The sequence below is a fragment of the Orcinus orca genome, chromosome 16, assembly GCF_937001465.1.
Source record: "Orcinus orca chromosome 16, mOrcOrc1.1, whole genome shotgun sequence".
Lineage (NCBI taxonomy): Eukaryota > Metazoa > Chordata > Mammalia > Artiodactyla > Delphinidae > Orcinus > Orcinus orca.
In genome coordinates this window covers 25,193,839-25,220,931 of record NC_064574.1, presented here as the reverse complement: position 1 = coordinate 25,220,931, position 27,093 = coordinate 25,193,839, and the positions used below count along the sequence as shown (strand labels likewise).

Below are 27,093 nucleotides of genomic sequence, written 5' to 3'. Positions count from 1 at the left end.
GGCTTTAGGGCAGATTCACTACCTGTTACCTTGTGAAGGTGTTCTTAATATGGCCCAAAATTAGAAGATGCCTTTAAAAACTCACAGCTAAGAATAGGACAGAGAAATTCAGTCAGACCAACATATTAGATATTAGAGCCGAAAACTTTTTTATTCTTAATGGGATATACTTAAAATCTTTTGATAAGAGACCTATGACTCACAAAGCCTGAAGTATTTACTGTCTAGCCCTTTACAGCAAAAGTTTGCTGACCACATATAGATTAGGGTGGATGGGAAAGCTTGAGAGGAGTAACATTTTACTGAGTACCTGCTGAGCGCCAGTACTGTGCTATATATATGCTTGTTTATTCTTCACTCTATCCCGAGAGATAAATATTGTTGTTCCCATTTTACCAAAGAAAAAACCGAGACTCAGAAAAGTAAAAAACACATGCTCAGGGGCCCAGTGACAGAGCTGGGATTTGAACCTAATTTTGCCTGGCTTTAAAACCATTGTTACACTGCCCATATGATTCTTAGTATATTTCTTTTTCTCAAGCTAACAATTCTTACTTTTAGTTTTAACCGCCTGGACCTGCCACCCTACAAGAGCTATGAGCAACTGAAGGAAAAGCTGTTATTTGCTATTGAAGAAACAGAAGGATTTGGACAAGAGTGACTTCTGAGAGCTTGCACCGCCAAAGGACAAGAACTTATTTGCAATGTTTGTCCTTTTCCTTCTTTGCCTATTGCACATCTTGTAAAATTGGACTGTGACTGTTTAGAGAGTTACCTTGAGTGTAAGTAAATTAATGTTATCGTTGAGACTTATCTCCCAGTGATTCTGGATTTCTTCTCAATGTTCCAGAACTCAGATCTGCAAATGACTAGTCAAAACCGTACTTAACATGGAATTAACATAAAAATGAAATCTGCCTTGTCTTATTCCACTAGATTGTTTCCTTAACAAAAATTTTGTATATGTGTATCAGAAGTCTCATTTGGGAGTAGGGTTTTTTCTTTTAGAGATTCTGAAAATATGCAGGGAAGTCCCTTGGTAACTAAAATATGTAAGATCTTCCTGTTAAGCCTCATGGTAAGAGGTATTTGTTTAAAATAGCCCAGCTTCTGGGGATGTGAGCAAACTTCTGGCTTGTGCTCTCCCTCTTATTTCAGCCTGGCCTGACTGTTGTTTTTCCTTTCCGGAGCATGAAATCCATGCATCATTTTGATGTTATCTCTAGAAAGGAGAGATGTGAGACTCTTGTATCTCTCTACAAAGTAGTTTTGTTAATTTGAATTCAGAGAGAAGTTGGTCCCAGCCTGCAAATGACTGCATAACTCTCTTCATTTGGAAGTTTGTTGTAATTGCCTTGCAAATACTAAACTTCACAAACAATATTAACACTGTGCTTCCTTCACTGTCTGTATAAAAGTTAACCTAGAATTGGAATTAATTTAGCTGAATTATTTGAAGGCCATCAACAATTTTTATATGTTCCTGTATATTAATTGCATCTTTATAATTTTATCATAATCCAGCAACTTCAGTTACGTTTAATTATTGCTAAGGAGTTCAAGTTATAACTAGAGTGCTTTCTAATCCAAGTAGAGGTCAATGAAACATCCTGTAAAATTACATTTTCATTAGGGAGGGAGAGCTGTGGTACTGGCTAAAAAGAAGGGAGTAATACGTTTATTCACAATACATTTCTAGTAACCACAGAAATGTATTCTGTATGTGAATTAAAACTTTTTAAGTTGATAATTTCTCTGACACCTGTTAGAGTAGTTATTTCCATTCTTTCCCTTGTCCTGATCTGGATATTCTGTTCACCTCTAAAAATTTTAACAGGTTTTCCCCATGACTGTTAGATTGCTCTGTTAGTAACTGATTAATGAATGCACTTTGACCTTCTCTGTGGGAACTTTTTTAACTTAGCCTGCTTAGACTCTGTCAGGATGACAGCTGTCAGAGGTTTGACTTTATGGACAGTGGGAGGAAGCCGAAGCCAGCTGAGTGCCTATCATAGCTGAACCCTGAGGACAGCCTCATAACTCATGAGATAGGGACTTTGGCAGGTTTCAGTACCATAGCATGAACAAATAGCATTGAGCCAAAAATCAGCAGAGAATAGCAAACCCCTCTCGTATATGGAAAGAAAATGGGGGTTTTTGTCCCTAACTACTCTTCCTTTTACATCTTGGAAAAACAAAAACACTTTGCAACTTGTGTATCTGTACTCTAAAACACTGCCATCATAAAGCATACTTAAGTGAGTGAAAGGGTTGCCTCATCCAGAAATTGTTAGTGTAAAGGGAGAGATGGGGCTCCCCCCAATCCTATCTTTATTTTGATTTTATTCTACTTACTCTAGGAAATGTAGTACAGTCTCTAAGCCCTAGTTGTTTTCAAAGTAGTGACTCTGCCTTTTTGTTGGTAGGGGGCAAAAAACTCTTGCTTTGTCTTACAGAGCGAATGTCTGCCAACTACCCATTCGTTACATAAGTCTGAATTTTGGTAATATATGGCTATGGAGATTAAGCCTTCTATAAAGACTTCCTATTGAGGTGAATGCTCACATTGAAATGTAGTTACCTACAATATTTACTAGAGATTTATGAGATTAAATTAAGAGATAATGTAAGAAAGTAGACTTTTTTTGTTCTACATAATGCTTGATGATTCATTTAGGGACCTAGAAATATTGTTCAAAAATGTATAAATATCATCCAAAAGGCTTTCTGCCCTATATTTTTAAAATACAGAATAGTTATATTTGAAGTAGTCCTGGCCCTAGTTCTATAGGGCTTGGCTATTTAATATTTTTATGGAAGAAACGTTTAGTTCTGGAAAAGGTAAATGCTTGTATATATTTTTGCAGCCTGGGATCTCCCTTACTCCATTTCTTCCTTTAATTTAAATGGCCACATGTATATGTCTTTCCCTGCTGTGTTAGGAAAATGGGGGCTGGATATCCCAAGAATCAGAGGTTATATAAAAATACTGCAAATAGACAGCAGACATAAATATCTACCAAATACTATCTTAAATTTTGGTCCAAATTGATCATTTGGAAATAGATTTATTGTAAGTGTTTAATTAGAGCGATTTCTTAAATCTGAACTAAATTGCTTTTAGAGTCCATTTTTCTTTGTAAGCATTGTAAATGCTAATAAATACTGTTAATTTTTTTACTGCATGTTATGTTGAAATAAAAACAAAGTAAAATGAGCAATTGCCTTATTCTTCTGCTCTTTTGGGAGGCTGGGGAATGCAGCATTTCACATAATCTGGGTCTGGAGGGAAGGACCTCACTTGTTTCATCAAATAGAGTGATTTAAAACTGGTCCAGCAGCTCATAATAATGAATTACTGCTCTGTCTTTTATGATCTTATATCAGAGTGCAGAAGAATGTAATTTCATAAGACTTACAATAATTCTATTTAAAATTCAGGTACTAGTTTTTCATCAGGAGATTGACATACCAATGTCAATTCATCTGAAATTTTAGTGAAACATGACTCACCTGCCCAAAGAGGTCTCATCCTAAATGAACTATTTCAGTCAAACTCTCTCTGCTACTTTTTATTTACCTGGTTAATAATCTGAAATGTTATTAGGGATGACTCATGGAATTAGATTTCTCTATTTTTATATCCCTCCTTGTTTTGGATGTAACTCCATCCTTTTAAACTCCTTTAGGTTAACTACTTCTATTTAATATTATTGGCATCTCCAGCCCCCCTCATTTTTTTGTTTTTCTTTTAGAGTTATTTACAAAATTATTTGTATATATGCTATGCTTTCATTAACCAAAAATGGAATGGCAGCACTGGATTGTATATTACTGTATTGGAGTTCCTTTGTTTTCATGAACTGTAATTTCAAACACTCAGGTAACTTTACAAATACCACAAGGAGTGAAGTGCTCTTATAAAGGTCCTGCAGGGGGCTGCCTCACTTGCATTTCCCTAAAAGTTGTAAGACTGTTTACAATTAAACTTTTTGGTCCTTCATTTGCACACTTTTCTTTTAGTCTTGAGTAAGGTTTTCCCCACTTGCAGGGAAGCCTTCTATGTGAACAGGTCATGTAGATTTCTGCCCCTCTGCTTTTGTAAGTGAGCAGGTTACAGCCTGTCTTGTACTGTGGAGTAGATAGAAAAAAAACTAGAAAGTCTCAGGTGAGACTGTATTTAGTGCCTATGTTGAAGAGAATCAAGATGAAGACATCTCCTTTTCTGGGACAACCAAAGGTTTCCCTAAGACAGGATCCCAGCCATAGGTGCTCAATAGAAAATTACCAGCTGGCTACCAAGACTTTTTCTTATTAGGAAACCAAGTGATCATGCTCTTATTTAAAATGGATCCAGGGGAAAGATGCTAAGGGAAGTGGGTTTTTTTTTTAATATCCTGATCTAACAGTGACTGGAGGACAGGTTCCTTCCAGATCCTGCAAAGTAGGCCCTATCCTATTTATTCTGTCCTATATAAGCAGCTAGAAAGCTCTAATTTTCAGCGTGGCTAAAAAAAAGAGGGGAAGACATGTTCCCCCCAGTATGAGGAAATCTTTCATGGGAAAATAAGTAGTTACTTTTACTGACCATTTGGCTGTCCAGCAAACCCTATAAAACATCAAACTGGGACTCAGCTATGGCTGACTGGCTGCTATTTTCTGGACTTTTAGGAAGAGTGTCTCACATTGTGTAACTCCAGAACAGAAACTGCTGTCAATCGCAGCTCATTGGTCAATTCCCATATGTCTGTAGGGCTCCTTTGTGGTCAGGACATTTAGGGGAAGGATCCACGGGAATCTTCCAGGTCTTCAGTGGAGACCTAGGAAGGACAGTATTGGTCCCTTATGAACAGGTTCCCATTGAGCAGAGATGCTGTGGGCAGGAGGGTTTCCTCAAAGAAATTCACAGGGAAGGACCTTGAGAATTTTCAGTCATACCTGCAGATCGCTGAAAATAGCCATGCTGTTATTTTCCTCATTTCTAATTCAGACCTCTTCTATTTATCTTCTGTATCCTAGTGACCAATATCACACCTATATTTACTTAGTCCAGGACAACTGTCAACATTTATTACTATGTCCCAGACAATTAGATATGCTACATGCACTGTCAGTCTTCCTGGTCACTTTCAGAGAGGAATGATTATCTCTATTTTATAGAATAGAAAATAGGCTCAACATAATTGAGTAACTTGAAGTGTCCACAGCTATTAAGTGGCAAGAGTGCAAATTGGAATCCAGGACTGTCTGATTCCAAAGACTGCGTGCTTAAACGTTTTGCTGTACTGCTACTCACAACCAGTTCAGCTGTTCCATAACCAGTTCAGCTGTCCCATCTAATTGCTCTCCAAATCCTATCGAATCCATTTCCAAAACTTCTTTTGAATCACTTCTTTCGGAGCTGCCCGCATTACCACAGCCCACATCCATCATCCCTACCATGGTTGACTGTAGCAATTTCTTGTCATTGCCTCCATTCTCTCCATTCCATCTGTGCTGACTCAGAATGATTTGTGGAAGAGTTGTCTCATGGTTCTCCCCCTCTTAAAATATTACAGTGGTTCCTCCATTGCCACAGAATAAACTCCAAAACTCATAAGCCTGTCACTCAAGGCCCTGACTACTTCCAACTCCTCAATTCTTATTCTGGCTCCAGTCACATGAACTTTTTGCTTTTGTGATTGTGATCTTGTTCAATTCATTCACCCCCTCTCAGTCTGTTTCTCCATATGTAAGATAGTGGTGATGATCATCCTGTGCTTATGTCCCAGGATATTTTGAGGTCCAGTCACTGCAGCCCTTCTTCCCCTTGCTAAACGCTTTTATAATGTTTCCAGATTCAATAATCATTTCTTTGTATCCAATCCTTTTTTTTTTAACTTTACTTTGAAATAATTTTAGACTTACAGAGCTGTTGCAAAAAAAATAGTATAGTACAGAGAACTCCTGCACACACTTCACCCAGCTTTCCCCAATGTTAACATCCCATATAACTTGGTACAATTATAAAAACTTGACATCGGTAAAATGACACTAAACTACAACCTTTATACAGGTATCACCAGTTTTCCCACCAGTGTTGTTTTTCTCAGTCTCTTCCAATCTGTGACAGTTCCTCATTCAGACCTTGACATTTTTTGAAGAGTGTTGATCTGGCACCTTGTAGAATGTCCTAAGTTTGGTTAATGTTTTCTTAAGGTTAAGGCCATGGATTTCTTTTTGTGAGAAACACCATAGAGGTGGTGTGCCCTTGGTGCATGATATCAGAGGGCACATATCAATATATCCCATTACCAGTTATGTTAACCTTGATCCTCTGGTTAAGATGGTGCCTGCCAGGTTTCCTCACTGTAAAGTCACTATTCAATCCTCTTAATATGCAGATGCCCCTAGAAGGAAAACCAAATCCTCTCCCAATTGGAAGAGGCTACAGTGGAATGAATTTTTGGAGATAGATCATCTGCGTTGAATTCAGCAAGCTCCAGTGCCTCAAAGAAACACTGTAAGCTGAGGCTAACTAATTAGCAAATTATTTCCTGCTAGAGAACCCATAAATTTTTGTGGAAAACGGAACAACATAGTGTTGCAATAAAAATAGAAGTGAGGTGTTTTTTTTCCCTCTCCTGAGAACAAGGAAAGTAAAGGGAACAGTGAACAGGCTGGAGAAGAAAACATAACCTGGCCTGAAAGTGTTAATCACTCCTTGCTTTATTTTAAGGGTTACTAATCGGTAGTGTCTGTAACTAGATTTGTACTTCACAAAGCTAACCTCACTCCCTAACACTATGTAAATTACATCCTGTACCTATCACGCTAACGCTGTGTGAGTTACATCCTGGGCCTATCAACCCCAAACTTCATGTAAATTACATCGTGGTCCTGGTGTTTATATTCCCTGCGCCCCCTGGTAACAAATCACCCCCTGTAGCTTTTGCATTTCAGAAAGAAGGTCGTAGGCAGATAAACCAGAGACAAAGGGACCCAATTACCGGACTGCCTAATGCCAGCTGTGACTGTTTTGAAATGCAAGGAGAAAAAGAATGCGAGACCTTCACTACTTTGATCCTTATCATATACCGGGGACTGCGAGCCCCACATATAAAATCTCCGTTTGGGGGTGGGGGAGCACACAGTTCTTGAGGCGCTAGCCTGCTGTGTCTTCCCTTCTGCCTGGCAGAGGAATAAAGCCATCTCTCTTATCCTCTAAAATCTGTCTCGTATTTCTGTTCAGCATCGGTGCACAGAGAGCCAAGATTTGTTGGCAACAATAGGGCTCCAGAAGAAGGTGAGAAAATGAGGGAGCACAGAAATGTGAGGTGGCTTCTCCAAGGGAACACCGGGTGGCCGAGAGCTCGGGGTTCAAAGGCTGCAGACTCCCAGGCTAGACCTGACCGCTTCTCTCAGAGCCTGCATGGAATATTCCCAAGGGAGTCGCTCTGGAGACCACAGGGACGCTTGACTCCAGCCCGAACTCCGGATTTTCCCGCGTTTTCGGAGCTTTTTGGCTTCGCGCCTCATTTTGCCTGAGAGGAGGTCTCAGCAACCCCCGTCCTCGCCTTCAGAATCGCTCACCACCCTCCACCCAGAACCTGCAGATCCAGCTCAGACCTCTGTTGAGAGTTGAAAGCCTCTTCCAACAACGCGAACCAGCGTCTTTTCGGCACAGTGGGAATTAGGAATTTTCCATAGCTTAAGTGCTCCTTTGCTGTTCATCTTCGGACGGCACAGGGCAAGTTCCCCTCGAGCCCTGGGGCAGCTAAGATCCACCTACCCTCCCGCCCAGCCGTCCCACGCTGGCTCCTGATAGGCTACCGAGGCTGTCCGCCTTGACAGGGGGCTGTGCGCAGGCGCAGAGAGGCAGCGGGACAGGGCTGAGGGTTGGCTACGCGGAGCTACCGGATCGGTCCGAGATGGTGAGTGTCTGCCGGGAGCTTGTGGCAGGCGGCCGGGAGGTGGCCGAGCACGACTTCCCAACACCCTGAGCCTGGCCTTCCATCCTCCGGGGGCGGCTCCTAGCGCTGGACTGGGTATCCGCGGGGCTGGGCGGGGCCGGGGCCGAGTTGTCTGGAGGTCGGAACTGGGGCGGCGCGGGCCTCCAGACTAGACCGAGGGGACACCGGATCCCGCTGTCCCTAGACCGGAAGCAGTTGCTTGGGCCTCGGCGAAGGATTGACGGAGATGGGGAGGCAGGCCCGCAGGCCTCTGCCTCCTAGCATCCTGGGCCTTGTTGCGAGATAACAACAATAATGATTACACTTCCGGGAAGCTTAATTCGTGTCAGGCACTGCTAAGCGCTTTACCTACCCTGCCCTTCCTCCTCACCATAGCTGTGTGAAGTAGGTACGACCATTATCCCCCCTTTACATACTTGGAGTCTAAAGCCTGGTGAAGCTAAGTGCCTTGCCCCAGGAAATGGCGGAGGTGTATTTGAACCCTAGAAGCTCGACTGCTGCCTTTCTGTCCCTGTGGTTCTTGCGAGACGCTGGGACGTGGTGCATGAGTCAGAAACCAGCGGGAGCCACCCTTGGGGTTCCTGCCTTCCTGGCTAGAACTGTGGGCTCTTTACGCCTTTACAGGTTTGTTTTCTTGTGTGTTTAATCCTCCTAACTTGTAAAAAACTTGAAAAGACCTTTTAAATGTTAAGTCATGTGAATGGTTTTCGGAAATCTTATTTAAGAATTTAAAGTCTATAAGAAAAATTGAAAAGGAATAAGAAACAGTGCCGTGACCTGGAGGTGACGACTTATAATTAGGCATATTACTCCTATTAGTCATTTTCTCTTCAGTTTTTGCTTTATATAGTTTAGCTGTATACTTTGCTTTATATAGTTTAGCTGTATACTTTGCTTTATATAGTTAGCTAGTTTATAGTATAGATGAAGTAACTTCATCTTGCACATCAATTTTTAAACTAAAAAAATTTTTTAACAAATAAATCTTACAGTAAAAAAAAGTAATAATAATAATCTGAAAGGATCTAAGTGAGAAATAAATCTCCCACCCAACCCTGACACCCAGCCTCAGTCTCCTTCAGAAACATTGTTAGTTTCTTTTATTAATATATCTATACAAGCATGTATATATGCCCCGTCTTTTTCTTACACAAATGGTAGCTTCCTGCAACCTGTACCATGCTGTTGTGTGTTGATATTCGTAAAAGCAAAACATATTTAGATGCACAGTTTAACAAATTGAAGCAGTACCAAAGTATGTAAATGTAGCAAGTGTAGGTAGTCCCTATCTCACTTCCCTCTGGTAATGACTGTTGACAGTGAGTGTGTTTCCTTCCAGGTTTGTTTAGTGCATAAGCACATTTATATATAGCCTGTTTATTACATGAAACTGGAACATATGTATTTATACATATTAAGTTTACTTTAGGCTAATATGTATAGATAATCTCATTCCGCAACCTACTGTTCACTAAAAGATATCAAATATTTTTCCATGTCGATAAATACAAATCTACTTCATTCTTTTAAAGGACTGTATTCATTCTATTGCAGTATATACATTTAGATAGTTTACAGTTTTTCAATCCAGGCAATGCTGCAGTATTATTTTTGTCTTTTTTTTTTTTTGCACTTATGTTAGTGTTATGTAGTAGTGGTACTTCTGGCATGCATATTTCAACATTGTGGTAGAAACTGACAAATTGCCCCTTAGGATGGTGAGGTGATATAAAAATCATCCATAATTAGCATCCAGTTTTACTCCATCACACAAGTATTTTCATCTTTGTACGTTCTCCTTCCTCTTTGTTCACATATGCTTATTTTTCAAGATGTACCTGCTAGTTTTTTGTTTCTGTTTGTTTTAATGTCCAAAGACATATAACTTTGTTGCTGCATCATCTTTGTAATGAATCATTTTTAGTAACTACATAATAGTCAATGAAATATTTTTACCATAATTTGCCAAATCATTCCCCTGGTTTACATTTGGGTTGCTTCTAGTTCATTAACAGAGATAACACTGTGATGAATGTCTCTGAATGCATAGAGTTTGTTTTCTTTGTCTTTTTTTTTTAATTTATTAGTTTATTTCCTTAGGAGAAATTCTCAGGAAAAGAATTTCTGAGGCAAGGGGACCAGCACTTAAGGTTCTCGCAATAGTACTGTCCTGTAGCTTTCCCAAAAGGTCGTATTGCCTTCATACCAGTTTTGCCATAATACTGCCAGCATTCAAAAACATAATCATTCTGTGTGATATTTTGGAATTACTCCTTTGTTCTATTTGATGCAAATGTTTTTCCCTCCTTTTAATTCATTTTTGTTTTATAGCAATTAAAAATTTCATGCTTATTAGTCAAATTGGTCACAGTTCCTTTGTGAATCGTTTGCTTCAGATGGTTATCCCTCCTATGCCAAACCAATGAATAATCTTGGAGTTTTACTGCTGCTTGTTTTTGTTGTTGTTTGTTTGTTTTGTGTGTGTGTGTGTGTGTGTTTGTTTTGTCTGTCAGCAACATGCAGCTGGGAACTAGAGAACCCTTCTCTGATGCAGACACCCATGTTAATAGTAATAAAGAGTCCGGGTTCTGAGGATACCAGTTGGGCTGTCTCTAGGAGCAGGACAGGAATTTGGGGATGTGAGCCGACCCAGAATATCCACTCAGATATTTCTGGTACCAGTTGGCTAGCACTGCAGGGATGACAAACTTTAAAGACAAAGGTGGCATGACTTGGATGCCTAACTAGGACTCCTTTCCCATCTGCAGATGTCTCTGTTGCTGCTTGTGTCTTTTTGGCATCATTTGTTTTCTTTCTTGGCTCCTCAGGGCTGAACTTGAAGTTTGTTTTAAGCATTTTCTCCTGAAAGCAGGTGTGCGGTGCCTCCTCTAGACCTCATGACCCCCACTCACCCAGGCCTAGCCCCACGCTACTGGCTGGGGTCAGATTGGAGAAGCTATTTTCTAGTCTTCCAGGAAAAATTTTTTATTAAATTTGACTACATCAAAATTTTGAACTTCTGATTATTGAAAAAAATCATAAGGTTACATTTGAAAAGTGGAAGAAGTGTAATTTATATGATGGACAAAAGTCTAATATTTCTAACATAAGTTTTTGAAAATCAATAAGATATATGGAAAAATCAAGACTCAAAAAAGGAGAGATGCAAGCAAATTCCACTTTAACTTCACTGATAAGCGTTTTGTTTTTTATTTTTCTGACGAACCTCACTGATAATTCTTAAACATTAAAGAAAAGTTGCCTTTCTATTACTTGGGTTTTGCCTGTCAGATTAGCAAAGAATCAAAAACCTTGGCATTACTGGTTCTCTTTATTCCTTTGAACTTGCCAGACTCCTTCCCAGTTCACTGCCTTTGCTTTCATCCCATTGTGTGGAGTGCTTTTCTTTCTCATCATTTAGTTAAAGATTACATCTTCAGGTGTTCCTGACCACACTTGTCAAGTAGCATCCTCCTGTCCCCGCCCGCCCCCCCACCCCCACCCCCACCCCATCCCTGTACCCTGCAAGAATCTTGGTCATTTGTTTTTGAAGTTCTCTTCCACCAAAATGTGAACTCCCTGAGGACTGGGACCTCATCATTTGTGGTCAATGGTATATGCAGCTCATCTCTTTTTTTTTAAATTTATTTATTTATTTGGGGCTGCATTTTGGGCTTTTCTCTAGTTGCAGTGAGTGGGGGCTACTCTCTGTTGCAGTGTGAGGGCTTCTCATTGCGGTGGCTTCTCTTGTTGCAGAGCACGGGCACTAGGCACGTGGGCTTCAGTAGTTGTGGCACTCGGGCTCAGTAATGTTGCTTATGGGCTCTAGAGTGCAGGCTCGGTAGTTGTGACACACGGGCTTAGTTGCTGCACGGCATGTGGGATCTTCCCAGACCAGGGATCAAACCCGTGTCCTCTGCCTTGGCAGGCGGATTCTTAACCACTGCACCACCAGGGAAGTCCCTCAGCTCTTCTCTTGACCTGCTGTGTGTTTTTGGGCAAAAAGTCTTCTCCTTTCTGAACCTTGGTTTTTCTCATTGTAAAATGGAGATCATACTAACCATGGAAGGTTCAGATGAGACGTGTCTGAAAACATTCATCCTAATATCCGACCTGTAGCAGATTCTGAGTATATGTGTATGTCCTCCTTTTCTTGGTAAGTGTGTTTACTTTTTAAGCAGTCAGATCTCAGTAGTTGGTTCTCATTAAATTTAGGATCAACTAAACCTTAGTTCCTTTTCACCCTGGGTACTGTACTTAAAAAGGTTGGTTTTTGTAAAACATGGTTGTAGAAATGGTTTTTATTTGTTCCTTAAGTATCTATTGAGCCTATGCTGTACCAGGTACTGGGATTACAAAGTCTAGGTTCCTGCTCCCAGGGTGCCTTGGGTCTGGAGGAGGAGACAGATGCAAAACAGGCAGTTACACTCCATTGTGATAAGTGCAATGGAGTCAGCGTGCGTGGGTACCTAGAAGAGGGGCAGGTGTCAAAGAAGGCCTCCCATAGGAGGCTCATGAGCTGAGTCCAAAGAGTTGGGAGTTAGTTACATCAAGTGGTTGAGTGAGGGAGAGAAGGTTGCTGCTTTCAGAAGGAGCAGCACATGCCAGGCCCCGGGCTCAGGCAGGCTGTGCTTGCCCCCTGCAGTCCATTCTCCACACAGGAGCCAGGGCCATCCTTTTGAAAGAGATCTTGTCACTGCTCACCTCAAAACCTGCTAGTGGCTCCTCACACCCTCCCCATTAAAAACCAAAGTCATTACTCTGGTCTATGAGGCCCCCTGAAATCTAGTCTGATCCTGGCTCCCTCCCTCATCTGGCTGCCTGCCACTCACTGCCCTCAGCCACACTGGCTCCTTTGCTTTTTTTTCTGGAACACTCTCCCTAGAAATCTGCATGCTTAGCTCCCTCGTTTCCTTTCAGATCTCTACTCAACTATCACCTTAGTGAGGCCTTCTCTGACCACCTTGTTTAAAATTGCCGTCATCCCCTGCATTCCAGATCCCCCATCCCTACTGTATTTGACATTTGTATTTTATTTGTTTTTTTTTAATGTCTGATTCCCTCCCCCCACCCACCAATGTCAGCTTCATGAGAGCAGGGATTTTTGTCATATTTTGTTCAATACAGCATCCCTAGGCCTAAAACAACATCTGGCACATAGAAGTTTCCCATATAGTTATTGAATGAATAGCAGTCTTATGAAATTTCATCTTTTTCATTTCAGCCTCACTTTCCAATCTCCAGGGGTAATTTGGACTTCGATTCTGGCATCTTTGGTTTTAGTTTGCCCTGTCCCCAGTTTTTTTTTTTTTTTTTTTTTTGTGGTACGCAGGCCTCTCGCTGTTGTGGCCTCTCCCGTTGCGGAGCACAGGCTCTGGACGCGCAGGCTCAGCGGCCGTGGTTCATGCGCCTAGCCGCTCCGCGGCATGTGGGATCTTCCCAGACCGGGGCACAAACCCGTGTCCCCTGCATCGGCAGGCGGACTCTCAACCACTGCACCACCAGGGAAGCCCTGCCCCCTCCCCAGTTTGATTGCAGATTGTTTGAGCTGTCCTAAATTGCCATCCTACTTATTCCTATATATTCTTATTCTCATAATGTTGAGAATGTCAGAGCCCTGTTCCCAAATCAGAGATGTCTGATCGCTTGGATACACAGAGAGATGGGTTAAAAAAAAGTTTTTAAATAAAAACAATGGGGACTTCCCTGGTGGTCCAGTGGTAAAAAATCCGCCTACCAATGCAGGGGATGCGGGTTCAATCCCTGGTCGGGGAACTAAGATCCCACATGCCGCGGGGCAACTAAGCCCGTGTGCCACAGCTACTGTGTTCACGTGCCTCAAGGAGAGAGGCTGCATGCTGCAAACTACAGAGCTCACACACCCTGCAGCCCACGAGCCACAACTGGAGAGAAGCCCAAGCACCGCCACGAAAGATCCTGTGTGCCACAACTGAGACCCAATGCAGCCAAATAAATAAACAAATAAATAGATATATATGTGGAATTATTATATAAAAAATAGAAACAATATAATAAAGAGGCTGTTTAAAAAAAAGAGAAAGAAACGAAAACCTAATCTATACTTCTCTGCTCTCAGTGTGACTTTTTATTTTTTTCCATAATCCTAGCCCTCTTCTTGTTTTCATATGTATGCAATCTCACAGCACTTTCTCTTTGTGGTGGTATAAATATTCTGATCCCCATTGTTAATGTATGTATTATATTCCTGTGAACGGACATTCCAAAATTTCCTTGGCCTTTTCCCTAATTACTGGGCATTTTGAGCTCCTCCTGCTTTTTTGTTATTGCAGATGTCACTGCAGCAAACATCTTGCTGTGTTCTTTTAGTTCTTTTGGATTATTTCCTTAGGATGAATTTCCAGGAGGGTTACCAGGTCAGATTGAGTACTGTATAGTTTTGACCACTATCATACTTTACCGCTCCTCTCCAGAATAGTGTGTGGTAGGAGCTCACTGAAAGTCTGCTGAATGAATTATGATCCCATACATGTATAACCCACGGTATTATACTCTCACATCCACATAGCTAGCCCTGTCCTTTTACCAAGGCTCCAGATTATAGAGGCATTAGGCTCTCTGCCATTTTGTAGAAGGAACTTGTTTGCCCTTCCCTCTGGCATTTGAGAGTATTCACATGTCATTGGGGAGTGGGTGGCAGAGACTGGATTGTGAGGCTTGTGCCTACTACAAAAACAATCTTTGTGCCATCTCTGTCCACTGTTTAGAAGCTCCTCCCCCTGGGCCAACTCATTAGCCCATGAGGGTGGGGGACCACTCTCTTGGTGAACAGAGCCTCTGTTTCCAACATAGTCTGACTCTCGGCCTGTGAGGAGCTTCTGACTAGATTCTGGATGGGTACAGAAGGGATCTCCTGAGAACAAACACTTCGGGCCAGTCTCGGTCCACAGGAAGAGTTAGACCTAGTTCAGTTTAACAGCTATTTGTTGAACCCCTACTCTGCAGACCATTATAGAGACTCCAAGTAAAGCAGCACCTAATGCATCCCCAGAGAGGTACAGTCAAGGCTTCATGGAGGAGGTGATATCTTAGATGATCTAGAAGAGTTTGCTGGATTTCAGCAGAGAAGAGGCCTTGTTCAGGTAAAAAGATGTGGAGACAGGGAGGTATGGACATGTAGGTGGAGAGTGGATGGAAGGGTAAAAGAGATGGGAATAATAATAGAGAAGGGCTTGCAAGGTGAGGGCCCAAAGTCTGTCCACCCTGTTTCCAAATTCCATGTGCCAGAGTATCCCACCCAGACTAGCACCCGGAGATGCAGGATTAATGAGCCCCTTCCTCAGCATTTGCTATGGCTGTGTGCCACGTGTCACCCTATCTCAGGTGCCAGCTTATTAGGTCACTGAGTCTATCCTCATGGGATCATTTTGCTTCCTTTGGAGTGTTTTCAGTTGTGCTCTTTGGGCCACAAATGATGATGTGTCTCCTTCCTGTTAGACACCCCTGTTTGGGTTTTTTTAAATCATTGGAGTCCTCTGGTTTGTCCCCCATCTGTACCAAATATGTGAGTCATGGTTGTGTCTGTACTCCTGGGAATGGTATTTGAATTCTGCTCCCTAATAGCTGAGGGGCAAAGGGCCCCTGGTGGGCAAAGGGCCAGGAGCACAGCCCCACCCCATACTGGGAAGATGATGGTTTAGATGCTGGTGGTGGCCTAGAGACCATTCCAAATAGGCCTGGGGAGCTTTCAGGAAGTGCCACGTGCCTGGGTGTTACTTATTTGTTGTTGGAATGTGTGATGCGTCTGCCAGGGCTGTGAGGGAGTTGATCCAGCCTTCCTGACCCCTCCTAACCTTGGTCTTATTCTCTCTGGCAGGCAGAGGTGGAGGAGACACTGAAGCGACTTCAGAGCCAGAAGGGCGTGCAGGGAATCATCGTGGTGAACACAGAAGGTACACCCTCCTTCCGGCCATGACCTGAGTGCAGGCAGGCCCCCAGAAAATAGCCCAACACAGCGTAACACTTGCTTTTTACTAAACCTCTCATTACCTGATCTATTTCTCACCCCCTTTTTTTTAAACACCTCTAGTGTCCAAGCACTATTACTAGAATTCTAAATTTAAAAAAAGGAAAAATTCACTCTATCCCACTGCCCTGACACATCATACTTTTCAGTATGCCATACTTTTTCAGCCCTTGTCCAGGTGCATTTTCTCTTGGTCATAATTATAGTTGTTACTCTTTTGCATATGTTTTACTCATGAGTTTTTGTTTGTTTGGTTTTTTGGGTTTTTTTTGCTCCGTGGTTTATATAAACAAAATTTTTAACTGCCAGTACAATGTTTATTGACCATCCTACATTTATGCTGTTTCTACTTTTTTTTGCTAGATAATACTCTTGTCAACTTCTTTGGGCCTATAGTTTTCCCTCCTCTTCTGGGACATTATTTCAACAACTAGAAGAGTACAGATGCTAATTTTCTCATACTGCAGTAGACGTGGTGAAGAAGGGAACTAACATTATCACACAACTATTCTGTGCCAGGCCATGGGCTGGTGCTTCACAAAACGTATTTTTTCACTTATCCCTTGAAGCAGCTCTGTTGTCTCCATTTTGCAGTGGAGAAGAGTGAGTCTAGAAATTTAATTGATTCACCTACCATTATAGAGCCAAGATTTCATCCCAAGTCTGTCTGAACACACTTGTGCTCTTTCTCCCACACTGTGCTGTGAAGGACCAGAGGGTGGCTGCTGGACTATGTCCCAGGCCATGTCCAGGGTCACCCAGCTGGGCTCCCCCGATTCTCAAATCTGGTGCATTCAGTCAGCTCTGCTTTGTTTGAGCTCCTTGAGAGCCTCTGTGTGTATGCATTGTCATTCTGGGCCTTGTTTTGGAAAGGCAGAATTCTCAACAGTGCCTACTTAAATAGAGCAGAATGAAAGTCACCAAGGGTGACAAATTGAAGGTGGCATGTCCTCAGAATGTTGTTTTCCAAGTCGTCAGATCCTGGACAGCCCAGAGCCAGGCAGAGTGTGCTCCCCAGCTTTGTCAGACTCTAATTAAACCACGAGGTCATTGCGTTCAAAGGAGGCAGCAGGTTGGGGAGCCCAGAGGACACTGGGAGGCAGGTCGGATCCACCACTGATCAACTGGGTGGCCTGAGGCTTCCCCTTCCTCTTCAGAACTTAGCTGCCTTAAATGGAGTGGTTGGTCCTTGCTACAGGGAACTTCTTGCTCCAAGACCCAAAAGACTGTATGTCACTCAGAAAAAGACTCTCTTCTGGGACTGGACATTTTTGACCCCAGATGGGGAGGGAACAGCCCTAGGGGCCGACTCCCCAGCTGGGACCCCTAAGCTTCCAGTAGTATTCCAAACCACAAGCCTTCATTCTTGCCTTAAAACTGCCCCAAAAGTTGAGCTTTTTCATTTGGAAAATATAGCTCCAACTGCTTACCACCTTTTGGATACTAATGATGAGGACTTATTTTTTGTATACTAATGTGGCAGTATGGCACAGTGGCTAAGAGTATGGAATGCGGAACCAGACTGCCTGGGTTTGAATCCTGACCCCACTTACTTATCAACTGTATGATCTTAACAAGTCACATAACCTCTCTGTTCCAGTTTCCTCATCTGTAAAATGTGGACAGTCATACTACTTTCTTCTAAGGGAAGCATTTAGAACGGTGCCTGATGTATAGTAAATGCCATATGAATGTTAAAAATTATTGTGTGTGTGTGTGTGTGTGTGTGTGTTTGTTTATTTATTTATTTATTGGCCATGCCGCGTGGCATGTGGGATCTTAGTTCCCCAACCAGGGATCGAACCCATGTCCCCTGCAATGGAAGCACAGAGCCTTAACCACAGGACTGCCAGGGAAGTCCCTGTGTTTATTTTTAATTTATGTTCCATTCACGGAGCTCCCACTTCAGTCTCTCATTTACATTTCACACAGTGACCCTGCAAAGCAGGGATGTTTGCCCGTTTTTCAGATGAGAAACTGGAAGCTGAGAGCGGTGAGGTAACCTGCTTGAGATCACCCAGCCATAGATGGAGGTGGTCAGAACTCACTGCTCTGTGGGGCCCTTAAGCCCTCTGAAGACTTCCGTTAGAGGTGATCAGTTAAGGATGATTGTATTAGGGACCTTTATTACCCCTCTCAGGCTTTCCTACCCCCATGATTCAGCTCAGCTGCCTCTTCCTGCAGGATGCCTTCCCTGACCATCCCAGCCCAGAGGGATTGCTTCCCGCCCCTAAAATCATGACATGCTCTTGTCCCAATCACTTAGCAACCACCTGCCACTGCCTGTTGACGTCTCAGCCTTGGCCAAATCTAAATGGTGTTTCATAATAAAAGTGTGAGTTTAAGCAGACTTAACCAAGAATGTAAGGAACAGGGCTTCCCTGGTGGTGCAGTGGTTAAGAATCCACCTGCCAATGCAGGGGACACGGGTTTGAGCCCTGGTCCAGGAAGATCCCACATGCCGTGGAGCGACTAAGCCCATGCATCACAACTACTGAGCCCACGAGCCACAACTACTGAAGCCCACGTGCCGCAACTACTGAAGCCCACGTGCCGCAACTACTGAAGCCCGCACGCCTAGAGCCCGTGCCCCACAAGAGAAGCCACCGCAATGAGAAGCCTGCGCACCGCAACGAAGAGTAGCCCCCGCTCACCGCAGCTAGAGAAAGCCCGCGTGCAGCAGTGAAGACCCAGCGCAGCCAAAAATAAAATAAATAAATAAATTTATTTTTAAAAAAGAAAGAAGAATGTAAGGAACATTCTATTTGTACCTCTCCAGACCCCCTGCCATCTTCTGCTGCTACCCACACAGGGAAAAATAAAAGACTCAAATATGTAAACTCTCTGAGGGCAGGGATTTATCTCTTGTGTTCACTACTGTGTCCCCAGCACCTGCAACAATGCTGACACAAAGTTTGTGCTTAATAAACATCTGTTAAATTTTGTTAATGTTTTTTAATTGTTGATTGATACAGGTGGGTTTGGTGAGAGGACCTGGCTATACAACCTGACAGATCTGAGCCCCAGATTAGAAATCATGCCTTCGAGGTGACCAGCCACTTCTGTGGGCTGCACAGTGCCCGTTTGTGAGGGCAAAGGCCTAGAATAGGCAGCCTAGTCATTAGGCTGTCTGTGAGGTGTTCCCCAGCTCTGGCATCCTGTGAATCTGGAATTATCTCGTCCTTGTTTGAAATTATCCCCAGTTTTGGTCCCTGCCCTCCATCCCCACCCTGCCAGCTCCACGTTTTCTTTTGTTTTTAAAGTGAGCCAACAAGAAGTTAGTTTCTTTTCTCCTTTACACAGTGTCTCACTTGGCAGAAATGTGATCACATTCATGACAGTATTGGGGGGTTTTGGGGTATTTGTTTATTTTAAATATTTATTTATTTGGCTGCACTGGGTCTTCGTTGCGCCGTGCTTGATCTTTGTTGCCACGTGTGGGATCTTTAGTTGCGGCGTGCAAACTCGTAGTTGCTGCATGTGGGATCTAGTTCCCTGACCAGAGATCAAACCCCGGCCCCCTGCATTGGGAGCACGGAGTCTTAGCCACTGGACCACTAGGGAGGTCCCATGACAGTATTTGAACTACTAGAAGTACACCTGTGTCTACTCATTTATCAACAGCCATAAATGCTTAATGCAGTCTCTCTAAAGACACTGGTGAGCACAGCAGACCTGGTTCTGGCCCCCAGGGAGCTTAAAGTCTGCTGGGGGGGCAAACATAATGATCACTTCCATAAAGGCGTGATACCAAACTCGAGTTAACTGCTCTGAAGGACAATTGCGTGGTGCCGGGACTGTAGAATGAGGGCACTGACCACATCTGGGGGTGGATGGAGACATGAGGGACAGTGGGAGTCAGGAGAGAATAGGGGAGGGAAAGAAACTTCGAGGCAGAGGGACGTGAGAGAAGGTGGCCTTGTGGTATGTAAAAGAGAAGGTCAAGAAGTTTGATACCCAAACTTTGCCAGGCCTCGAGACTGGCCCCTCAAGTTTCCTGGGGGATGGGATTTACTGTGTGGGTGATGTTGATAATAAATCAACACTTATTACATGCATACTGTTGCTAAATATTCTCAAATGAATTAACCCATATTTAATCCTCACAGCAGCACTTTGAAGCACAGATGAGGAAATGGAGGCTCAGAGAGGTTCACTTGTGTAAGGCCACAGCCACAAAGGGGCAGAGCCGGGGTATAAGCCCAGGTCATCAGATTTCAGAGTTCCTGCTCAGTCCTCTCCTCAGCTGCTTATACTGCCAACCTCAGGAGGGTTCCACTATTGAATGAGGCCTCGTGGGGCTCTGGTGGGTACATTGTTGCCATCCAGGACCCAACAGCAGCCCTGGTGACCTGGTCATCTTGTCCCTTAAAGACAAGTGATCACTACAGCCTGTTCTCATAACTCCACTTGGCTGAAACCAGCTTCTGTGACTCAGCTGCTTCTCCTGCTACCATGCCCTCTTCTGCCCACTCTCATGTTCCTCTACCCTAGTAAGACAAGGTTGGATCAGTTTCTTGCCACTCATGGGTAGGCCTGAGGGTGACTGTCTTTGGCTGATCCCTCAGCTGGTCTGCTATGGGCCAGATAGCAGGGTCTTGGACCCCAAATCCAGCCACTTACGTGTGGGGAGCCACTTGGGCCACATTTGTCACAAGGGCCTGTCAGCTGTGGGCACTCAGGGCCTCATTGATGGAGCCTTCTGCTGACATGTTACAGTGATTCATAGGCACCTTATGACCCAATCGTGGCCTGAGGTGGCTCAAGCTGAGCCCTCTTCCTCACCTCCATGACAATAGGCACTGTCCAGTGAGGGAGGTCCATTTAATAGTTCATCACAAGGAAGCAGCCCTCAAAACAGAAAGGGCTTGATGCAGGACGTTGTTCACTGCACAGTAATTAAGTAAAAACTCCAGCCTTAGTACCCAGCAACAGGGGAATGATTAACCCCGTGGAATGGCCACTTGTGGGCTCATTGAAAGCAGTAGCAATGCTGTTTACAAGGGTGTTTGCAGACAGAGAAACAGGCTTTAAATTGGGGGCACAGTCATGTGTATAGACAGTGTGTTTATAACTGGGCTGGGCTTCCCTGGTGGCACTGTGGTTAAGAATCCGCCTCCCAATGCAGGGGACACGGGTTCGAGCCCTGGTCCGGGAAGATCCCACATGCCGTGGACCATCTAAGCCCGTGCGCCACTACTGAGCCTGCGCGCTAGAATCCACGAGCCACAACTACTGAAGCCCATGTGCCTAGAGCCTGTGCTCTGCAACAAGAGAAGCCACCTCAATGAGAAGCCCACGCACCGCAATGAAGAGTAGCCCCCGCTCACTGCAACTATAGAAAGCCCACGCGCAGCAACGAAGACCCAATGCAGCCAAAAATAAAAATAAATTAAAAATAAATAAATAAAAAAAAAATAATAATAATAACCATCACACCACTGATGGTTCTATCTTGACACGGGCTGACCTTTCTTCTTCTATCTACTTTTTAGTATTTACAGATTTGTAGGAGGTATTCTCCTTGTTTCTGTTAGAAGTGTTATGAATGATAGTCTCTCCTTCTTTTGCTGGAAACGAGCCAGTATGATGTGGCCCTGTGAAAGGAGCCTGGCAGTCGAGCCAACAGGCCTGCATTTGAATCCTGACCCCACTGCTTCTCTTTACCTGCTGTGTGACCACAGGCAGGCCACCTCACCACTCAGTTTCTGTTGCCTCATTGGCAAGTAAAGATGGTGACACCACCCTTAGAGTAGTTCTGGGGACTGGTGTTGACATACTTCAAGTGCTCAACACTTGCCTGTCAAGCTTTCAGTAAATAGTGGGCCTTGACTGTTAACTGCCAGTCTAGACTAGAATTATGGGTGTGGGGCTAAGAGCTGGGCAGAAAGGGACCCCAATGTTCTGCTCAGTCTCTGTCTTCTCTTCCCTCAGGCATTCCCATCAAGAGCACCATGGACAATCCCACCACCACACAGTACGCCAACCTCATGCACAACTTCATCTTGAAGGCCCGGAGCACCGTGCGTGAAATTGACCCCCAGAATGACCTCACCTTCCTTCGAATTCGTTCCAAGAAAAATGAAATTATGGTTGCACCAGGTAAGGGGTCTTCCACATCCCCACTTAGGAGCAGACCCTCACAGTGCATGCTCTGTAGCTATCAGGACAGCTTAGCACATGGGTGTCTCCATAGGTTCCACAGAAAGGCCTGAAGAGCAGAAGGTACAGATTTGATTGCCTTACCACCTGGCCTGTCTCCAGCTGGCGTCCCCAACAAGTACATGTTCACAGTGACTCTAGGCCAGACCCCATCCTGGGTTCTAGGCCACAGTGGGGAATTATGTTCTCATGGGGGAGAGAGACATATAAGCATCACAGTGTAATCCTCACCTTGATGTGGGGGAATTCAAGGAGCACTTGGGAACATAGAGGAGGGTGTGATTAGGGCTGCTTGTGGCTGCTTGTGGCGGTCAGCAAAGGCTTCCCAGAGGAGGGAGCACTTGAGCTAAGTCTTGAGGGCACAGGTGAAGAGTAAGCAAGCAGGGTGGGGCTTGGGGGTGCCGGGGGTGGGAAAGCTACGCTTGAAGAAAAAGGAATTCAGTGCTTCTAAACCAAAGTGAGGCAAAAACACCATGTGCTATTTTATCCTTGAAAAAATGTTAATTTGCCCACTTCCAAACGATAGTCCTATTTCTCTGGACCCCATGCAGACAGCCCTTCCTCCAGCACTGGAAGAGATTGCTGATTTTGTTTCACATGAAGTGCTTGGCTTGCACTTGGGGACTGTGTGGTGCAAACAATACCTGTCTTAGGTGTTAGGATCATTCTCAGGATGATGAGATGCTTACCATGGGAGGAACCCATAAGGACTAGGACCACAGGAGGGGACAGCAGGGCCACCTGCCCTGCCCTGCCTCACCTCACTCACATGCACAGCCTGGAGTGGTAGATCCTCCAGGACTGTTTTTGCAGTTACTTCTCCCCCTCCATCTCCATTTTGGCTGAGCCCGGTGGTTGAGTGTGCCTGAGCTAAATGTGCACGTGGTGATGGAGGCGGCAGCAGTGCAGCTTGTCTAGGGCACCAGGATATGTGTAGGAAGGAGTGTGAGGTGATATGTTTCGTCCAGTTTAGAAGGGGCCTCAAATGCCAAACTCAGCTGCATGGACTTGACCCTGTGAGCAGAGGTTTTTTAAGGCAGGAGGTGATAGGATTGTGATTGGGGGTCTAGATGAAAGAGGGCAGTGGGGAGGCTGGGACATTGACTGCCCCTGGGCTTTGCAACACAGGTGCCGAGGAGGCTGGCTGCAGAATTCTGAGGTATTTGATGGTGGTCAACCACTCCTTGCAGCAGAGCAATATTGGTTCTGTTCCCAGGCCTGTTCGGGTCCAGTTGAGCTGCTTGGAAGGATGTGAAGGAGAGACCCATAGAGCCAGTCACAGGGGCCCACAGTCTCCTGGGGACACTCCCTGGAGGGGTGGGGACAGAGCAGGTCAGTCACAAATAAGAACCTAGGATAACTTCAGAGCCATTTATTCCAAAAACATACATACACTGTTTATCAATTTAATCACTGTCTAATGCATCTCCGACCAATGATGAGGTCTCTGATTCTGTCAGCAAAAATAGACTGCAGCAGGCACAGCATCTGTTTTCCCGGCTTCACCTCTTACGAGCATGACCTGTAGCAAATCACAGAACACCTCCGAACCTCTGTTTCCACATCTGTAAAGTGTCTAGTAGGGGCCATTACTGCTCTGGTATTCTGAGATGCCTCATCTGGTTGAGTATGTTGGCACGAGTTTGGGCAGAAAGACTTGGAATCAGATTTGAACTCACATCCCTCCCAAGACTTCATGCCGTGTGATTACAGACAAACCTCCACTCCCCTAGAAATTAGGCTACCAACCCTCCAAATCAGAGCAGACCTTGTGCCCCACCTGGAAGCTCACAGTGTGAAGCAAGGACAAATTATGTGGCCTCCAAGTGGACAGGCTCTCGGTGGACAGCATCTCTTGGCTTAAAGCTTCCAGGAGTGTCTGCTGTGGAACAGCTGAGTTAACACAGTGTAATCAAGTTTTAACACACTGCTTCCCACAGAGCACTGGGAGTGCTATTACTGAATGTAGAGCTTGATTATTCGGAAGAAAAGACACTGGTATTGCTAATAGTATCTGTTTTTATCAGTTTTATCGGTGGCTTGTTAATTATTTCTATTTTTATTAGTGATTTTTCACTTATGCAGATTGCTTAGCCATGAAACTTAAGTCTTATAATATCTGTTCCTTCCCAGATGTCCATTGTCATGGGAAGAAGCAAGCTTCAGGCTTGAATCTGAACAGACCCAAAGCAGACATGGCCAAGGTCCTGCCATTTTTCACATGTTCAGCAGGGGGGCAGACCAGAGGCATTCAGCATCTGAGTCAAACCCAGCTACCCCACCTGGCGTGTTTACCTTGGCTTGGGCAAGTCATTTAATTCTCTGAGCCTTAGTGTTCTCATTAGTAAAAATGAGAAAACACTGGGCCCTGCCTCATAGAGTGATTCAAGGATTCATTGAGGTGCTGTATGAGAAGTGATTGACCCAGAGCCAGCACGTGGAAGCCTTCGTGAATGTTTGCAGTTTGATTATTAAGTGGGCAAAGCTGAAACACCCCGCTTCTCCCACTTCCTCTTTTATAAAGTAAGAGGCAGTCAGGCTCACCCCAGAGGACTTGGACTTGCTATGATTTCATGATGGACATTCCTTCTGACTGGCTGGATCCCCAGAGCTGAAATTCAGGTAGCTTTGGACCCCTTTGACCTGGTGCCTTTGAAATTTTCTACTCCAGGAGGCTCTGGAAGGCTAGCAACTGAACTTATGACAGAACTGACATTAACCCAAGACTAGCGGGCTTGAGGTTAGAATTCTATCTTTGATACTAATTAGCTGGGTAACCTTAAACTAGTGGTTCTTCGTGCAGCATCAGCATCACCTGGGAACTTGTTAAAAATGCAAATTATCTGGCTCCACCCCAGACCCACTGAGTCCAAAGCCCTGGGGGTGGGACCAGCAGTGTTGTTTTAAACAGCCTTCCAAGTGATTCCGACACCCCGTAGTTTGAGAACAATTGCTGTAGGAAACGTTGAACCTGAGTTTCCCTACCCCCAAAAACGTGATAATCCTACCTCCCCGTTGGTACTGGGAAGATTAGAAATGAGGATGCGGGGACTTCCCTGGTGGTCCACTGGTTAAGAATCCGCCTTCCAATTCAGGGGACGCGGGTTCAAACCCTGGTCAGGGAACTAAGATCCCACATGCCGCAGGGCAGCTAAGCCCACGCACCACAACTACTGAGTCCACATGCCTCAACAAGAGAAAAACGCGTATGCCACAACTAGAGAGAAGCCCACACGCCACAAGGAAAGATCCTGCACGCCTCAACAAAGATCCCTCATGCCACAACTAAGACCTGACGCAGCCAAATAAAAAAAAAAGAAAGAAAGAAATGAGGATGCGCTGCTGAGCACCACTGCCGGGTAGGGTGAGGGCCCCGCTTCGTGGCAGCCACATGTGCAGAAGCCCCCATAGGAAATTTGCAAGTTTATCTTCTGTTTCCCCAGCAATTGGAAGCAGCCTGAGTATTGATGCTTTTTATCCCTCTCTGCCCCACCACCACTTTACAGTTGGTGTTTTAATGATTTATTGGCTTTGTGGTGTGTTTTTCTCCCATTTTACATTTAGTGATTTGTTTTTTCATTTTTCCTCTTTTGCAGATAAAGACTATTTCCTGATTGTGATTCAGAATCCAACCGAATAAGCCGCTCTCTTGGCTCCCTGCGTCATTCCTTAATTTAATGCCCCTCAAGAATAATAGCATTAATCATGTCAACTGACTGGCATATGGAAGTCACCTTAGAGCCCTCTCAGACCAATCCGGCTGCAGCTCCACCTACCCCACCAAAGTCATCTCTCTTCTGGCCAGTCGCACCTGATTTTCCAGGAGGAAAATCCCATCCAGGTTTATGGAGCAAGAGATTGTGAGAAGCCCACACACCCTGTTTCCTTCTGACTTTGAGTTCACTTTGTTGCCCTTGGAAAAGGCTGTTTTTCTTTAACTAAAAATAACCAAACCGCTTTCCCTGCTGTGTGTCTTTAAACACTAGGTTGAAAAGGCCTCCCTTCCTGTGTAATCACGTGGTCTGAAGGCTGAGCCCGGTGCCCCCATGGTGGATTGTGCTCCATACTGCACCTGTGGCCACACTTTCTGTGCTGGACCTGTTTTATGTCTGGTGTCCTGGTTTCTGGGCCTCTTGTCCCTAGCCACCCCTTTTATCATTTCTCACCCCCACCAATGTTTTGAAAGCTTTTTTTCGACTACACTTAACTGGGGAAAGGAAAGGAAAGGAATGAAATTTGTTGAGTACCAGGTGTGGCTTATATCATCCACATAGTTCCCTACAGACGGAGTGGTAAAGCCATCTTAAAGATGAGGAAGTTGGGTTCTCAAGAATGACTTGCCTGAGGTCTCACAGCCAGGAGCACAGGTGTCTGACTCCAAAAGCTCTGCTCTTTGCACACTACCTTCCCCAGAAATCCCAGATGGTCTGGTTCACCCGAGTGAGCTCATCCTGGATAAGCATCCACCTTCCCTTAGACTCGAGTCCTGGGGTGCGGTGGGGATGAGGGGCTGCACCGGCCACGCAGGCTGTAGGCCACTCGTCATCCAAACTGCTTGGGCCCTACCCTAGACCAATTAAATCATAATCCCTGAGAGTAAGCTCTGGACATCATCAGTTTGTAAAAGCTCCCTGGACATATAGCGAGGGTTGAGAACCAGTGGCATAGCCCTTCATGCCCTGGTTAAGAGTACAGGAGGCTATAGCAATAATATCATTCAGAGATAAGAACTTCTGAAAGATAAAAAATGTGAAGGGAATAAATGCAACAGAAGAGTTGCAAGGTAAAGTTGAGAAAATCTCCCAAAAGGTGGGGGAAAAAATGGAAGAGAAAAGTTTAGAAGATTAAAGGGTCAGTCCAGGATATTCAACATCTGATTAACAGGAGTTCCAGAAAGAGAAAGTGGGGTAGAAAATTATCAACAAGAGACTATAAGAATATTTTCTAGAAGTAAGGACATAAGTTTCCGCATTG

General features: G+C 44.3%; 4 protein-coding genes across 9 annotated transcripts in view; 2 read left to right on the top strand and 2 right to left on the bottom strand.

Annotated features, from left to right (window-relative positions):
* The window catches only part of ITCH (itchy E3 ubiquitin protein ligase), a 180,536-nt gene extending 176,533 nt beyond the window's left edge, over window positions 1-4,003 (top strand). For all 4 annotated transcript variants that reach the window (XM_049698921.1, XM_049698922.1, XM_004272743.4 and 1 more), the window contains one exon: window positions 562-4,003. In XM_049698921.1, coding sequence (XP_049554878.1) covers window positions 562-661 — 100 coding nt within the window. In that variant the 3' untranslated portion in view covers window positions 662-4,003. The remainder of the gene's footprint in view (window positions 1-561) is intronic.
* PXMP4 (peroxisomal membrane protein 4) overlaps window positions 1-7,620 on the bottom strand; it is a 772,061-nt gene extending 764,441 nt beyond the window's left edge. Inside the window, exon 1 of the mRNA XM_049698944.1 lies at window positions 6,770-7,620. The gene's annotated coding sequence lies outside the window, so the exon portion shown is untranslated. The remainder of the gene's footprint in view (window positions 1-6,769) is intronic.
* Window positions 7,621-7,781: 161 nt separating this feature from the next.
* Window positions 7,782-26,076, top strand: DYNLRB1 (dynein light chain roadblock-type 1). Its single transcript, XM_004272745.4, has 4 exons — window positions 7,782-7,913; window positions 15,808-15,883; window positions 21,892-22,059; window positions 25,716-26,076. The coding sequence occupies exons 1-4, from the start codon at window positions 7,911-7,913 to the stop codon at window positions 25,757-25,759; spliced, it is 291 nt and encodes a 96-aa protein (XP_004272793.1). The 5' UTR covers window positions 7,782-7,910; the 3' UTR covers window positions 25,760-26,076.
* The window catches only part of PIGU (phosphatidylinositol glycan anchor biosynthesis class U), a 126,604-nt gene continuing 123,004 nt past the window's right edge, over window positions 23,494-27,093 (bottom strand). The window contains exon 12 of one of the 3 annotated variants that reach the window (XM_033433524.2): window positions 23,494-23,641. In XM_033433524.2, coding sequence (XP_033289415.1) covers window positions 23,576-23,641 — 66 coding nt within the window. In that variant the 3' untranslated portion in view covers window positions 23,494-23,575. The remainder of the gene's footprint in view (window positions 23,642-27,093) is intronic. The other 2 variants (XM_033433535.2, XM_033433529.2) reach the window with 2 other exon arrangements.

Bases quoted from the DNA above. Each gene is read 5' to 3' on its own strand.
- DYNLRB1 (XM_004272745.4), top strand. The intron at 15,884-21,891 runs GTACACCCTCCT...CTCTTCCCTCAG, and splicing joins CATCGTGGTGAACACAGAAG to GCATTCCCATCAAGAGCACC. The intron at 22,060-25,715 runs GTAAGGGGTCTT...CCTCTTTTGCAG, and splicing joins TGAAATTATGGTTGCACCAG to ATAAAGACTATTTCCTGATT.